This window comes from Thamnophis elegans, chromosome 16 (genome assembly GCF_009769535.1).
Source record: "Thamnophis elegans isolate rThaEle1 chromosome 16, rThaEle1.pri, whole genome shotgun sequence".
In the NCBI taxonomy this organism is placed as follows: domain Eukaryota; kingdom Metazoa; phylum Chordata; class Lepidosauria; order Squamata; family Colubridae; genus Thamnophis; species Thamnophis elegans.
Genome location: NC_045556.1, coordinates 27,426,413 through 27,443,873, shown reverse-complemented (window position 1 = coordinate 27,443,873; position 17,461 = coordinate 27,426,413). Strand labels below are relative to the sequence as shown.

Genomic DNA, 17,461 nt, shown 5'->3' with positions numbered 1-17,461 from the left:
ACTGGTTTTCTTCTTTTCTTTGGCTGCAGAACTCCAGAAACATTTTGTGGGCAAAGAGCGATTGTCACAGAAGGAAGGCTTAGATATCTTACAGTTGAATTGTGATGTTGCAGCCTGACAGCGTTGAGCCTTTAGTGTGAATGCAATACTTCGTCCTTGCTTGGTAAAAATAGCCATGCATTTTCTCTGGAATTGGGAAGGGGGTGGGACAGGAGCAGCAATGATCTCCCTCCTTCGTTATTTTAACCTGGAAAAGTTTTTGCCATGCAAAGTCCTCTGGGTTTGCTCTTTTCTAAAAGAGCTCAGTAAGTTTTGTCCCAAAAACATGAACACTGGGCCCCATCCAACAAAATAGAGAAACTCAAAAGTAGAGAAAAGTAAAGTCTTACACTTAAGGCAAGAAAAACCAAATGGACAAATATAGACTGGGTGAAACAATAGCAGTAGACTTATATACCGCTTCATAGGGCTTTCAGCCCTCTCTAAGCGGTTTACAGAGAGTCAGCATATTGCCCCCAACAATCTGGGTCCTCATTTTACCCACCTCGGAAGGATGGAAGGCTGAGTCAACCCTGAGCCGGGGAGATTTGAACCGCTGAACTGCTGATCTAGCAGTAGCCTGCAGTGCTGCATTTAACCACTGCGCCACCTTGGCTCAGGTGGCGCAGTGGAAACCAGGCTTTATAGCAGTAATTGTGAGAGGGATCTTGGAGGCTTAGTGGAGAACCAGTTAAATATGAGACAACAGTATGCGGAGGCAGCCAAAAAAACCAATGCAACCCTAAGCTGCATTAACAGAGTGATACAATCAAGTTCAAGTGAGGTATTAATACCACTCCATAAAGCCTTATTAAGACCACATCTAGAGTATTGCTTCCAGTTTTGGTTACCACACTATAAAAAAGATGTTGAGACTCTAAAAAGAGTGCAAAGAAGAGCAACCAGGATGATGAGGGGACCGGAGGCTAAAACATATGATGAACGGTTGCAGGAACTGGCCATGGCTGGTCTAGGGAAGAGAAGGACCAGGGAAGACAGGAGAGCATCTTCCAATATTTGAGAGGCTGCCACAGAGAGAAGGGGGTGAAGCTTTTCCCCAAAGCACCCAAAGGCCAGACAAGGAATAATGGATGGAAACTGACCAACCTGGAAATAGGAATAATTTTCTGACAATAAGAGCAATCAACCCATAGAACAGAAGTTGTGGGAGCTTCATCACTGGAGGCTTTCAAGGAGAGACTGGGCTGCCCTCTGTCAGAAATGGTGTAGGATCTCCTGCTTGGATTGGGGGTTGGACTAGGTGATCTATAAGGTCCCTTCCAAAAAATCTCCCAGCAGTTGCTGATATTATTAGTAGCTCAGGGTTGATATAAGGTGCTCTCTGTTTTCTTGCAGATGTTTCATTACCCAAAGTTCACGCTCCTTAAATTGTCACAGTTGAGAAACGGTCTAGCACAGGGTTGTCAAACTTGATTTCATTGAGGACCACATCAGGGTTGTGCTTGACCTCAGGGTGGCAGGGTGGATGTGGCCAGCTCAACCTCACTTGTGTCAGGAAACCTGTGGTGGCCTAAGCTCTCTGCCAGTGAAAACGGGCTCCTGAGCACCATTTTCAGCTGCGACGGCTTCCTGCAATCCTCTGCCAGCGAAAACGGAGCTTACGGGGGCCGCATGTGGTTCATGCTAGCAGAGGCAGCATGGACCGGTCCCTTGCTGTTTCGAGGGCAACCCTGTGGACCACATCTAAGCACCTCCCCAGGCCAGATCTGGCTCCTGGGCCTTGAGTTTGACACCCCAGGTGTTTCTAGGGCAGCCTCGCGGGCCAAATCTAAGCACCCCGTGTGCCGGACTCTGCCCCCAGACCTTGAGTTTGACACACCTGATCTAGCATTTAGGGATTTGATTTTTTTTTTTTTTTGCATTGGTGGGTAGCTGTTCCTCCTCCTTTTGTGAGGGAGGGGCCCCGTTTGAAGAGGCTCCAGAGAAGAGGGAATTGGGACCTAGGTGCCGTCATCTTGGGGCTGGCTAGGTGCAAAACGCAGGGCTCAAATGTGGATTAAGCCTTGGCTGTTTTGGGAGTTACTTGTGACTTGGCAGCATGGTTTATTTATTTATTTTACCTCAGGAATTTTTTTAAAAGTAAATTTATTAAAAAATTACAATGATAAAAGCTAGTTCAAAGTTTTAAAAAAATTAAGAGAGTAGAAAAATAGAAAGTGCAGACAATTCTTCAGAGCTTTAAGAAGCCTCTTTTGTAAATCCAATCTAGGAAAATCCAAATCCTTCTCCTGGTTTACAAATTCTGTTTTAATCCGCTTTAATTAAGACATCATCTGGCTTTTTTTGAAAGTGCATCATCTTTTTCTGTCTCTTGTAGCCTTTCATTTTTAAATCCACTGTCTCAATCTGGTCTGGTAAAACTTTTTCTGCTTCCACAATATTTTTTAAACACAGTTCTCTACAACAGACGCTCTTAAAATTAACTTCCAAGTCCATTGCTCAAAAACATTTTTCTGTATTACAAAACAGTTTAATTCTGTCTTAGTAAAACATATTAAGAGTTCTTCCCCTTTAATTGTACACTTTAGTTCCTTTTGGTTCCTCCTTACGTCCAAACTTCTTAGTTTAATCCTATCAGTTGTTGTTTTTTAAAGAGAATTCAAAACAAAAGCATTTTCCCACGGGAAGGATTACATTTCTTTTTAGAAGAGGAAATATGTAAATCCATTTGCATCCCTTGGAAAGCGTTGGCTCTGTTTTGAGTGAAAAAAGGGCTATTGCTTTGTCTCCCAGAACTCTGAACCAGTCGGAGAGTATTGCTTTCCTCATAAGGAGCAGTTGTCTGGAGCACTTGTGGGTGATCCCCGGTCCTCTCTTTGTCCAGAGAGGAATTACAGAGAGAGCCAATTTCCTTGCTGGCTCTTCTTTCCACTGTAGCAATCGGCTTTTGTGGAACCATCTACAGTTCAGTTTCTCTCCTGAAGTCATGTGAAAATTGAGAACAAAAAGTCCTTCGACATGACATCTTCGTGCAAAGTCCCTCAAGCAGACTATATCACTCTGCAAAATGCCTTTTCCTCACTGGCAGAAAAGCTATGCCTTTGCTCGGTGCAGGGTGGATTCGATTTAAATCACGATTTAAATCACAATTTAAATCATGATATAAATCACTAGTAAAAAGGTTTGATTTAAATCCATTTAAATCATAGTTTTTAAAGAGCAATTGTCATCTCTGTCCCACAATGGCTCCTCCTCTGACCCCCTGTTGACTCACCGACAGTCCCATTCACTTTAATGGGATGGCTGTTGATGCGCCAGGGACACAACAAGGTGAAGGGACCTGATGGGCAGCAGGTGAGTGGATGCCCACTAACAGGGGCTGCCATGTTGGATCTGAAATGACAATGTGCTCTTTAATATTATATTTATAAGCTGCTTAGAAGGTTTCACTTTCATTTTTACTGCTTGCCCTTCCTCCTCACACTTGGTGCCTGGTGGCACAGATGCATTTCCCTTCAAACAATCATACAGATTACATTGTACATAAATTTGCAAAACAAAGAGATGAAGGAATCTTCCTGAACTTTGTTTTGTGATTTATCTTATGATTATTGTGATATTGTATGAATGTATCAATGCAGTGCATGTTTTCACAGCTTGCATTCATTGAATGAGTGTACCAAAAATATAAATATTGCAGAATAGACAGCCTCATGCTATATAACTAAGCTCCATTTAATGATGAATAAACTAAACTATTAATGTATCTTAAATAGAAAACTATCTTTAGATAGATTTTTACCCCAAAAGCATTTTATTAAAATAAATATGATAAAAATAAAAGAAATTGATTTAAATAAAAAATCTGATTTAAATTAAAAAATCTGATATATTTTTTAAAAAAATAAAACCTATTTTTATCCACCCTGGCTTGTTGCATTTGGGCTCTTGAGCTAAAGAGATGTGCAAAGCTGCTCTTTCCATCCTTATTTCTCTTCTGCACACTCTGGAAAAGTCCTAGCCATTCATCCCAAGGATGGTTTGGACCTCTGGCCTCGATCTCTGGCCTGAGGCTTACTCACCACTATTTCTGCTCCATACGTTGGAAGTGGACTCTGCCCCCATTTGCATGACGATGGGGCAGCTGCAGAGAGCCAATCGGATCCAGCTTCTCAGGGTGGTGTGCCATCTGCCCCTCCCCTCCCTTGGGCTGCCAGGGCAGGAGAAGCAATGCACTTTCCATCTTCTGGGACAGCATCGTGGCTCGTCCCTCTTGTTTTGCCCCGACCAGCTCTCGCAACCTTCCTTTAGAATAGAATATAATTCTTTATTGGCCAAGTGTGATTGGACTCAAAAGGAATTTGTCTTTGGTGCAAATGTTCTCAGTGTACATAAAGAAAAATAAAATATAATACATTCATCAAGAACCATAAGATAAGACACAGTGATAATCATAGGTTACTAATAATTTACCCCACCTGCCTTCATTTCAGGAGGTGTTGGAAGTGCTGCAGCTGATAGCAAAGCAAGCTAGAATACTGCATCCAGTTTTGGTCAATACAGTATAAAAAAAGAGGTTGAGACTCTAGAAAGAGTGCAGAGAAGAGCAAAAGAGGATGATGAGGGGACTGGAGGCTAAAATATATGATATATGATGAATGGTTAGAATAGAATAGACTAGAATTTTTTATTGGCCAAGTCTGATTGGACACTCAAGGAAATTGGTGCATATGCTCTCAGTGTACATAAGGAGAATAAAATACATTCATTAAGACTCATAAGATACAACACTTAGTGATAATCAAGGTTACCAAAAAGCTATCAAATTGTACTAGTAAACAAATAAAACAATATAAATTGAAAGATACAAGCTTTCAGGGACTGGGCATGGCTAGTCTAGTGAAGAGAAGGACCAGGCGATACAGGATAGCAGTTTTCCAATATTTGAGGGGCTGCCCCAGAGAGGAGTTGGGGGTCAAGCTGTTTTCCAAAGCACCCGGAGGCCAGACAAGGAAGAATGGATGGAAACTGAACAAGGAGAGATTCAACCTGGAAATAAGGAGGAATTTCCTGACAGTGAGAACAATCAGCCAGTTGAACAGAAGTTGCCTTCATAAGTTGTGGGAGCTTCAACCCTGGAGGCTTTCAAGAAGAGACTGGACTGCCATTGGTCAGAAATGGTGTAGGGTCTCCTGCTTGGGTGGAGGGGGTTGGACTAGATGACCTGCAAGGTCCCTTCCAACTCTGTTAAGCTGTATCTGTATCTAAGCTGGGACTTTAGTAATGATTCCCTTTTCACCGAACAAAGGTTCAAAGTTACAACAGTGCTAAGAAAAGGACCTAACAACCTGTAGTTACACTTACGACTGTCACATCATGCCACAATTGTGTGATTACAATTTGGGTACTTGGAAACCAGCTCCCATTTATGACAAGTTGCAACATCCTGCAGTCACATTTTGTGACTTTTTTGGCCAATTTCCAGCAAGAAACACCAATTGGGGAAGTTCTGATTTCTTTAACCACCTCGTGATTTGCTCACCATGAAATTTATCCTAAAGTTGAATCTGATGTAACTTACACCCGTCAAGACTTTCAGTGGAAATTCCTGTCATAATTATAATAATAAGTGAAGGACTAATTAGCGGCTCTTGGTGGTTTTTAGCAATCCCAGACAGTGTTGGGACTGCAGTTCCCACCCATGTGGGATAATGGCTGGGAATTCTAGGTGTGGTAGTTTCTCTAGGAAGTTTGGGATTTTATTAAATCAGGAGTGGAAGTTGCAGACTGAAAGGAAATGGGCTTTGCTGGTAAATGGGTTCCCTTTACCTCACAGCTTTCTGAAAAATTTAACCACGATACTTTTTCCCTTGCCAATTGTAGCTGCCCTATTCTGGTTTTAAGTCCTATCCAGGCATAACCATCACAAATCCTCGGGAGGGACTATCGGTTGGTTTCACTAACTTGGGTCTTGGAACGGGCCACCCACCCCCATCCACCCACCCCCATCCATCTGCCTCTTCATCCAGCCCATGAGAGGTGAAAGTTGGGCAACCCTTTGTCCAGGATGATCTTATTGGGATAGTGATGTAGATGACCTCCAAGATCCTGTGCTTTTCATGGTCCTAGGCTGGGGATAAGAACATAGAATAATACCATGTTTCCCTGAAAATAAGACCACCCCGGATAATAAGCCCAATTGGGCTTTTGAGAGCATGCGCTAAAATAAGCCCTCCCCAAAAATATTGCAACGCAGCAGCAGCCATGAGGTGGCCATGCTCGCTGCCTCCTGCACCTCAAAAATAATAAGACCTCCCCCAAAATAAGGCCGAGCACTTATTTCAGGGATCAAAAGACAATAAGACCCTGTCTTATTTTCAGGGAAACACGGTAGGATTGGAAAGGACCTTGGAGGTCTTCTAGTTCAAACTTCTGCCCATGGCAGAAGATTCTGTTCCATTTCAGACAGATAGTTGTCCAGTCTCTTCTTAAAAGATCTCCAGTGTTACAGATTAACAGAGTTAGAAGGGACCTTGTGGGTCATCTAGTCCAACCCCCTGTGAGAGGAGGAGCCAATGTCTCGAAGATATGGTTGTGCAGTCTCAATGCTCTGAGGCCACAGCCAACACTTTTGCCACTGGGTGGTCCAAACGGACCTAAACTGCCCCGAAGAGACGGTGAACAGGAAGAATATGTCTTGCTAATCTCGGGGATATCGCAAAATCCCTGAAAAAAGCAAGAGAAGTTCTTCAAGCCAGCGACAAAAAATCCAGCCAAGGCTGACAAAGTCGGGGCGGCGCCAAAACAGAATGATACAGAAAGAGAAAGTGTTTCCAGCTGGTGAGGAATTTTTATTGTTTTAAAAAAAGAGACTGCCTTTAAAAAATCAAAAATCAAGTTAAATGGAAGAATAGAAGAATCAAGCAGCAGAATTAAATTTAGAATGGTTTTGGACAGTCGTTATCTTACTTTTTAAATGTTATTTTCATGGATCGAATCTATGCAAACCTTTTGAAATGGATGGATTAAGTTTTCTTCTTCTACTTTCCCCTTGTGACACTCTGTAATTTACAGACTAAAGTTTTCCCCTTTATTGCTGTGGGTAGTTTTCTAATTCATTAAAAATTATACCTCTTTTTCTAATTTGAAATACAAAAAAGATACAAAAAGAAACTCTTTAATAGTGTCTCCGCTCCGGAGGCTGGGAGGTTTTGTTGATCGGAGTTTTGTGTATTCAGAACAGAAGGTTTTTTCTTTCTTTTATGTATTGCTTTGACTTGGCACCACAAGGCTTTACTGTTTGGCTACAGACTGATAAGAGCACGCAGATGTCCCTTTGAAGTATATTTTCAACCAGAGAAAGTGAAAATAATGTTCTTTGTGAATCTATGCTTTAATTTTATTAATCTTCCAAGCTAGAGCAGCTGTGTTTATTAAAATTACACAACATCAAGAAAAAATAGAGGTCTTAACTTTGCAAAATATATTTTCAGAAATACAGAAATTATCAAATATAGTAGAGAAAAAACTGGAATACCTAGAGCACATAACAAGAAAATTGAAAATGTTCATCAAATGCAAAACGGGGTGATTGAAACTCAAAAAAACCGAAGTGGAAAATGAATATAAAGAGACTAAACCTGCTGATATCTATGGTAATTAGTTTGTTCCTGAAAATAGAAAGAATGGAATACAGAAAGAGGAATTAAATGGAGAGGAAATCTATTTCAAAGGTCAGGATATAGAAGAAGATAAAATTAAAGAATCTATGGACTTAAGTAAAGAAATTCCATTAGCAAAAGTATTGATAACACAACTGACAATCAAAGACAATCTGAATAAGGAAACAGAAAGAGGGCATCAAGATTATATGAGAGATCTTATAAGCAAGGAGTTGCTAAGAGAAGTCCATACAAAGTTGATCAAGAAGATGATTAGAGGATTGGTACCACAAATGGCAGAAGATATGAAATTGTTTTGTTATTGGAAAGATACAGGTTGATATATGGAAGAATATAACTTAATACTAGTTAAGCTTAGTGAAATTTAGTCATAATAGATATAGTTAAATAAATAATTGATAATGATAATAATATATACAATGTGTAGTGTTATGATAAGTAATAATTGGATATGAATATTGAATGGTATCCATGAAAGGAAGATTGGGAATCCTTTTGGATTATATACAAATGTTAATAAAAAAAGAACTAAGTTAGATATAGTTAAGTTTTGATTATTGGGGGGAAAATGTTATGATATAGTTAAATAAAGGAGGGGTAATGATGACAACCTTTATATATGTATGGGTACAATTTAAGGAAACTGAATGAAAATTGCAAACAGTGATTTGGAAAGGAGGATTAGAAAAGTTTGTTATTAAATATTATGGATGTTTAGCTAGAATAGGACATAAGGATTCAGTGTTATTGGAGGATTTCAGAAACATTAAATGAAATGCCAGTATATGGTTATGTACTAAATCTTGGAATATTTTATGATGAAGGATGTTTCATCCGGGAATAGGGCGGCATACAAATCAAATAAACATACATGTTTAAACAATATAGTCAAATAAAAATGGAGGTATAAGGGTAACGTATAAATATCTGAGTTAAAATACTTGAGCTAATATGAATTATGCTTGATGACTGTGGAAGAGATGCACGAAAGCCTTTTGTAACTAACTGATACACTTTCTACAGTATGTAAAGGAGGAAGATTTTATATGTTGTGTTTGTTTTTGAAAATAAAAAATAAAATTTATAATATAGTCCAACCCCCCGCCCAAGCAGGAGACCTTACACCATTTCTGACCAAGGGCAGTCCAGTCTCTTCTTGAAAGCCTCCAGGGATGAAGCTCCCACAACTTCCGAAGGCAACTTCTGTTCCATGGGTTGATTGCTCTCACTGTCAGGAAATTCCTCCTTATTTCCAGGTTGAATCTCTCCTTGATTTCCATCCATTATTCCTTGGATGGGGCACCCACAACTTCTAGAGGCAAGCTGTTCCATTAATTCTCACTATCAGGAAATCTCACTAGGTTGTGTTCTTCTCTCCTTGATAATTTTCCATCTGTTGCTTCTTGTCCTACCCTGAGACACTTTGGAGAATAGTTTGACTCCTTCTTCTTTCTGGCAGCCCCTCAGATATTGGAACACTGCCATCATGTCACCCGTAGTCCTTCTTTTCATCAAACTAGATATACCAGTTCTAGCAACTGTTCTTTATGTTTTAGTCTCTAGTTCCATAGAATAGAACAGAACAGATTAGTGTAGTGTAGAGTAGCATAGTATTTGGTATTTGGTATTTATTCGATTTGTAAGCTGCCCCATTCCCCGAAGGGACTCAGGGCGGCTGAACAAAAACCAGGGGAAGGGGAAAAACAAATACAGAAAGTAAGACAAACAGGACAGTGATACAACAGTTTAAAAAAGCACAGCAAGCACAGCAAATTCGAGTAGTGGGGGGAACTCAACCCCAGGCTTGCTGGGACAGCCAGGCCTTAACGGCTGTCCGGAAAGCCTGAAGGGTGGTGAGGGTCCAAATCTCCACGGGAAGCTCGTTCCAAAGGGCCGGAGCAGCCACAGAGAAGGCCCTCCTCTGGGTGGTCGACAGCCGGCATTGGCCGGCAGATGGAATTCGGAGGAGGCCTAAACTGTGGGATCTAATGGGTCTATGGGAGGTAATTGGCAGGAGGCGGTCTCTCAAGTACCCAGGTCCGATGCCATGTAGGGCTTTATAAGTAATAACTAGCACCTTGTAGTATAGTGTAGAATAGGATAACAGAGTTGGAAGGGACCTTGGAGGTCTTCTAGTCTAACCCCCTGCTTAGGCAGGAAGCCCTACACCACTTCAGGCAAATGGTTATCCATTCTTAAAAACTTCCAGTATTGGAGCATTCACAGCTTCTGGAGGCAAGCTGTTCCACTGATTAATTGTCCTCACCGTCAGGAAATTTCTGCTTAGTTCTAGGTTGGAAGTCTATGGAGACTCTCAGTCATCCCGGTCATGGTTATTCCAAAGGTGTTTTTTCAGGAGGCAACTGAACTGCAACTGTTCTAGGTTACTTCTCTCCTTGATTAGTTTCTACCCATTGCTTCTTGTCCTGCCCGCAGGTGCTTTGGAAAAGAGCTTGACCCCCTCCCCTCTGTGGCAGCTCCTCAAGTGTTGGAGCACTTCTATCATGTCTCCCCTGGTCCTTCTCTTCATTAAACTAGACATACCCAGTTCCTGCAACAGTTCTTCATATGTTTTAGGTTCTAGCTTCTGGGGGAATCTCTTGAGAGAGAGAGAGGGAGAGAGAGACAGCAAAGGGACACAGGCAGCTGTGAGGTGAAGCCAAGAGTGACACCCTGCCTCCATCACTCCAAGGGCGGCTGAGGGACTTTGCCAGCCATGGTTTTCCTTGAAACACCTGAGTCATTTCCATGGTTATTTACCTTCTTGTCTCCAGAAAGCCGTTGATGCAGGTGACTAGACGGGCGGAAAAGAGAGGAACTTGTTTTTCCAGCTGAAAGCAGGAAAACTCACTCAGCCCTTTTTAATACCTCGCCAAAAGAGGTTTCACTGTTTTAAAAAGCCAGAATTTCGGGTTTAATGAGCGAAGAAAATACCTGTTGCATGGAGACAAGCGGGAAGAGAGTTGGGGAAAAAATGTGGCTTTTGTTGAGGCACAGCTTCCGGCCATCTTGGATGCAAAGTTTCACCTCTCTGGAAGGCCCAGATGTCTCATCCCTCGCTTTTGCCTGTCTTTTCTTTTTTAGGATCATTAAAAATGTGGTTCGCACCTTCAAGTACTTCTACGGCCTGAGGTTTGAAGTGAAGGGTCTGGAGCACTTCGAGGTCGAAGGTCCCTGTGTCATCATCTCAAACCACCAGAGTATCCTGGACATGATTGGTAGGAGTCTGGGGGCTCAGTGGGAGGGCTGCTCCCAGGGTGGATTTGATTAAACCAAGGCTTGATTTAAATCAGCTCAATTAAAATCATAGTTTGTAAATAGATGATAGATAAATAGATATAGTTGATAGATAGGGGGAGAGAGAGAGAGATAGAGATAGATACGGTTGATAAAGAGATAGATATAGATAGGCAGACAGACAGAAAGAAAAATATAGATGATAGAGATAGAGAGTTAATAGAGATAGAGATACTGGAGAGAGACAGACAGACAGATAGATATGAGAGAGAGAGATGATGATGATGATGATGATGATGATGATGATGATGATAGAGTTAGAGATACTGTAGATATAGATAGACGTATGTATATATGCATATATGTATGTATGTATGTAGAGAGAGAGACAGAGAGGTAGGTAGGTAGACAGACAGACAGACAGACAGATAGAATTATATATACAATAGAATGATAGACAGAATGATAGAAAGAATTGGAGAGAATTAGATAGAGATAGATGGTTTTAGACACACACACTCAAAAAAAATTCAAATGCACTCTGCACGTGCTCAGAGGCACTAGATAGCTAGAGTTGATAGAGTTGATAGAGATATGGATGGATGGATGGATGGATGGATGGCAGGAGTGAAAGAGTGTTGGGCTGCTTCATGGCCCACCCAACTGGGCTATTAGCCAGACTAGATGCATGATGTGAATGGGTGGGATTCACCTTCCTGGTTCACCAGGAGGCTTCTTGGTTGGTCCTCCCTGTTCCCCCACCACAGCCCAGCCTTTCGAGACCCTCTCCCACCCCCGAGCTGTGAAATGCAGCTGAGAAACTCTTGATTTCCCCAGGGAGCATGAAATCTTGACTCGGGTTTCAAAGCTAGAGAATAACGGTGCATCTGGGTCGTTTCCATCTTTTACTTGCCCAACAGGCCTTCCAGGCAGACTTAAGTCGGGGTGCCTCAACCCAAACAGGACATTCCTCTGGGTCTCTACTAGCAAAGACAGGGAGAGGGACTCTTGGCGCGATCCCCCCCCCCCCAATCTCGGAGGCAGCTTTTCACGCCTCTTCCTCCTGCTTTTTGCCATTCGCAGGGCTGATGGAAATCCTTCCGGAGCGCTGCGTCCAGATTGCCAAAAAGGAGCTCTTATACTTTGGGCCGGTGGGGCTGATTATCTACCTGGGTGGGATCATCTTCATCAACCGGAAGAGCACCGGCAATGCCAAGTCCGTGATGTCTGGAGTCGGCCAGGCCATGACCAGCGAGAATGTGAGTGTGTGGGGACTGAGAAGGCAGCTACAGCCCCCCTGGCCTGGTTCCTCTGGAATGTTGTGGCCCGCAAGCGGTCAGCGGAGCTGGCAGCAGAGTCGGACAGTGAGGAGGTTGGGGAGGAATATGGGCCAGTCCTGGAGGCTGGGGAAGGCTCAGATGAGGGCTGTACGTTGGAGGCAGAGATGGGGCAGAGGCCGTCTGACAGTGATCAGGTGCCTACGGAGCTAGACAGCAGTGAGGCAGAGGAACAGCTGGAGCCTGTTCCCAGTGTGCGCATGGACAGAGCTGCCAGAAGAGAACAGCTCAGAAATTAAGGTCGACTTGGGAGTAAAGTCACAGGTGGACGGTGAATGGCCCCTCCCATAGGGAATAAAAGAAGAGCAAAAGGGGAGAGGGCTTTTGCAGGAAACAATTAGTTTGTTCGATCGTTTCAGGAGGGTGAAGACCCGTCCATGAATCTCAGAGACTCTGTGTCCAGTCTTTCCTTGCACAACACCTAATTTGGAAAATATTTACATGGCAACTTTCCAAGATAGATAAGGTCTGTGATCATAAATACGCCTTTGAAAGGCTGTTTGCCAGGCCTTGGCTGAATGTGAAAGAGAGGAATTCACATTTGTTTAATAAAAGGGGTTTTTTTCAGGACCAGGAATCTGCTTTGTGCTTTTGTGGGGGAAGACGAGGTCAGAACATGGAAGGTACATCGGCCACTCAGCTTGTATGCCAGATGAGGCAAAATCATCGTGAGAACCGAGCCTTTGTTTTGACACAGGGTTTGTGAAGCCACCATTTCGAGTTCTCTCCTCACAATCAGGAGGCTGTGAGTTCAATCCTAGGTAGAGGCAGATATTTCTCTCTCTGGGCACAAGGAGACTATATCTGCTGAACTGAAATTCCACATTGGAGACAGGAAGGGCATCTGGCCATTAAAACACTCTGCTCCATTCAGTTGCCCTGACTGCACCTCTCAAGGGATTATGGGGCCGTTAAAAGACAATGTTTGTGAAGCCACCATTGCTTAAGGATAGTCCTCAACTTACAACAGTTCATTTAGTGACCACTCAAAGTTACAACGGCACTGAAAAAAATGACATGATCATTTTTCAGGCCTACCACCATTGCCACATTCCTGTTGATTCACTTAACAAACGTGGCAAGAAAAGTCGCAAAATGGGGCAAAACTCACTTAGCAACTGTCTTACTTAGCAACAGAAATTTTGTACTCAGTTGTAAGTCAAGGGCTACTACCTGTATTTGCTGGATAATTACAAGCTCATTGGAAGGGAGACCACCAGGAAATCTCAGAATCGGGAAAATGAAACCATTCTGGAAGAAGGCAGGGCAAACAATTTCCACAATGTTGCCAAGGGTCAAGGTTTTGTGTGAAGACAACTACCTTCTATAATGAGTTGTTGAAGATGCCTTCCTTCACGATGGGGGAAGAGATATGCTAGGTGTGAAACCAGGCTTAATAGCAGTAATCGTGACCTTGCAGTCTTAGTGGACATCCAATTAAATATGAGCGAGAAGTTTGCGGCAGCAGCCAAAAAAGCCAATGCAATCCTAAATTGCATTAACAGAGGGATGCAATCAAGATCAAGTAAGGTGCTGATAGCACTCTATAAAGCCTTAGTAAGGCCACACCTAGTCCTGCATCCAGTTTTGGTCACCACACTATTAAAAAGATGTTGAGACTCTAGAAAGCAGGCAGAGAAGAGCAACCAGGATGATGAGGGGACCGGAGGCTAAAACATATGATGAACGGTTGCAGGAACTGGGCATGGATGATCTAGGGAAGAGAAGGACCAGGGGAGACAGGAGAGCATCTTCCCATATTTGATGTTTTTTTCTGACAGTCAGAACAATCAACCCATGGAACAGAAGTTGTGGGAGCTTCATCCCTGGAAGCTTTCAAGAAGAGACTGGACTGCCCTCTGTCAGAAATGGGGTAGGGTCTCCTGCTTGGGCAGTAGGGGGGTTGGACTAGATGACCTACAGGGTATCTTCCAACTCTGTCATTCTGTTATTCCGACTTAGCATTGTGAAGGCATCTCAAAAGGATCTCTTGCTGGGGTTTTCACAAAGAACCTCAGGAATCCCTGCTTTGTCCCAATAAGGCTGCAGATTCTAAGCAGGAGAAGTAAACATATCTGAGCTGAAGCAGCCACACGTGGCACCTTGTCTAGACACGCCTGGTTGAGTGAATTGTTGCCCTCTAAAAGGGTGGCTGCATTGCCCCTCTCTGCCCAAACGTTAAGCTAAAAAAATGGACACCTGGCAAGATCCTTTGGCAAGATCCATGTGCATTTTAAGCCCCAGAAGTAACCAAACGCCATAATAACAGAGCTTTGTTCTTTGCAAGTGTGCATTTTTAACTGTTTACTTATTTGCACTTGTTTGTAAAACAAGTGGACCTTTTATGGCACTGTTGGGGTTTCCTATCTTACCTATTTTAATCAGCTTCATATCTTTGGATGCTGAAACAGCATTTGAGATCCCCAAGATCAGAAGGTCACACTTTCATGGCCCACCAATCAATCTGCATTCACGTATGCAGTTTCCTTGCACTCACAGGCTTTTTTCCCTGCTGATGAAAACAACTGTCTAGCCACACCCACACGGAAGAGAAACGCCTGATGCTTTTCTTGCTAAGATGTTTTTGGCCCCTCTACCAGATCATGAGAAAGGCCGGGCTGGATGAATCACAAGTAGGAATTAAGATTGCCGGAAGAAATATCAACAACCTCAGATATGTATATGATACCACTCCAATGGCAGAAATTGAAGAGGAACTAAAGAGCTTCTTGGTGCGGGTGAAGGAGGACAGTGCAAAAGTTGGCTTGAAACTCAATGTTAAGAAAACTAATATCATGGCATCCGGTCCTCTTAATTCCTGGCAAATAGATGGGGAAGAAATGGAGGTAGAGACCGATTTTATTTTCCTGGGCTACAAGATCACCACAGATGGGGACTGCAGCCAAGAAATTAAAAGAAGCTTGTTCCTGGGGAGGAAAGCGATGGGAAATCTAGACAGCATCCTAAAAAGCAGAGACATCACCCTGCCAACAAAAGTGCGTCTAGTCAAGGCTGTGGTTTTCCCAGTTGCAATGGATGGCTGTGAAGGTTGGACCATAAGGAAGGCTGAGCGCCAAAGAATGGAGGCCTTTGAATTCTCTTGCTGGAGAAGACTCCTGCAAGTCCCTTGGACTGCAAGGCCATCCATGGTCAGTCCCAGAGGAGATCAACCCTGGCTGCTCTTTAGAAGGCCAGATCCTGAAGAGGAAACTCAAAGGCTTTGGCCACCTAAGGAGAAGGAAGAAGGACTCCCTAGAGAAGAGCCTCATGCTGGGAACGATGGAGGGCAAAAGAAGAAGGGGACGGCAGAGAAGGAGGTGGCTGGATGGAGTCACTGAAGCAGCCAGCATGAGCTTCAATGGACTCCAGTGGATGGTAGAGGACAGGAAGGCCTGGAGGAACGTTGTCCATGGGGTTGTGATGGCTCAGACAGAACTTTGTGACTAACAACAACGATACCAGGAGTTGTTTCCAGCTAAACTTAACAGTGAAGGGAATCAGGCAACTGACCAATTGATGGAAGGCCAACTTGGAGTAGGGTGCTCCCTGGCTGGTTAGCAGCTTCCATATGTCTTTCCCGGCCTCTGGTCTGATCTGATGAGTGCCAGGATACCTACTCTCCCTGACCTGAGCTCCCTAAGATATTTGGAACCAATCCAGTCCAAACAACTTCAAAGAAAAAGCTAGTATTTGAAGGCCACTTTTCCAAACTCCTCAAGAGAGCTTCAGCTATTTTATTTCCTAATCAGCTCAAACCCATTTGGCTCCTTGAACAAGAAGAGCCCAGCAGGTACAAAAGGTGCCATTAATTTTGCTGGCCAGGTAGAATTGGACCAGTTGATTTTAGAGCACTTTAAATTTCTGGTTTCCCAGAAGAGCTTCAGATTTTTTCTTCCTGCTCTCAATGATTTGAGAGACCAAAGTGGAAGTTAGAACATAAAACACCGAATAATAGCATTGGAATGTGGAGGTCTTCCAGCCCAACACCCTGCCGATAGCAGGACATCATTTCACACACTCTCTTCTTAAAAATCTCCAGTGTTGGAGCACCCACAACCTCTGAAGGTGAGCTCTTCCACTGGTCCATTGTCCTCACTGTTAGGAAGTTTCCCCTTAATTCCAGGTTGCTTCACTCTTTGATTAGTTTCCATCCATTGTTTCTTGTCCTGCTTCTCTGGTGATTTGAAGAATAAGTTGACCTTCTCTTTGTGGCAACCTCTCAAATATTGGAATACTGCTATCATATCCCCCCTGGTCCTTCTTTTCTTTAGACTGGCCACACCCAAATCCTGCAGCCATTCTTCACACTTTTTAGTCTCCAGGCCTTTAATCATCTCAGTTTCCCTTCGCTGCACTTTTTCCAAACTCTCAACATCCTTTTTTGTAGTATGGGGACCAAAATTGGTTGCAGTATTCCAAGTGTGGCCTTACTAAGGCTTTGCAAAGAGGCACTAACACTTCACGTGATCTTGATTCTGTGCCTCTTGTTTATACAACCCCAAGATTGTGTTAGCTTTTTTGGCTGCTGGCTCATGTTGAAGTGATTGTCCACTAGGACGCCAAGTTCCCTCTCACAGTTCCTGTTTTGGAGCCAGGTTTCGCCTAATCTGTATTCGTCCCTTTGGTTTTTCCTGCCCAGGTGTAAAACTTTGCTTTTCTCCCTGTTAAGTCTGTGAAGATCTTTTTAGATCCTGAGCTTGTATCACTTTGAATGACTTTTTGCCCTCAAAAACATTACTGTATATTTGCGTGTAGCAACAACGGCTTTGTGTAGAAATGTGTGCTGGCATTTTCAACCTCACTTTGTTGAGCTTTTCTTTGTGGCTCCAAGATCCAGCTCGCAATATTACCCTTGAGCTGTAGACTTTTTTTTTTTAAAGTCAAAATATCCTTCTACAGGTAGTCTTCTACTTAAGACCACAACGGAGCCCAACATTTGTGTTGCTAAGTGAGACGTTTGTTAAGTGAGTTTTGCCCCGTTTTACGACTTTTTTTTTTTTTAAATATAATTTTTATTAAACATTATTACCTTTAAAAAACAGGAAGAAAAATACAACGACATAAATACAACGACATAAGCAAAACAAATCATACATAACAATATAAAGTAAAACATACAGATACAAATGCCGTTTTAAACATACAACCCCCCCTCCCCCCCCCCCCACGGTGACAGTCATTCACAGCCCAGTTTTTTCTTTCTTT

General features: G+C 42.9%; 1 protein-coding gene across 1 annotated transcript in view; it reads left to right on the top strand.

Annotated features, from left to right (window-relative positions):
• AGPAT2 (1-acylglycerol-3-phosphate O-acyltransferase 2) overlaps positions 1-17,461 on the top strand; it is a 43,666-nt gene that overhangs the window by 12,097 nt on the left and 14,108 nt on the right. The window contains exons 2-3 of the mRNA XM_032232821.1: positions 10,767-10,900; positions 12,003-12,178. Of these exons, the coding sequence (XP_032088712.1) occupies positions 10,767-10,900; positions 12,003-12,178 (310 nt within the window). The remainder of the gene's footprint in view (positions 1-10,766; positions 10,901-12,002; positions 12,179-17,461) is intronic.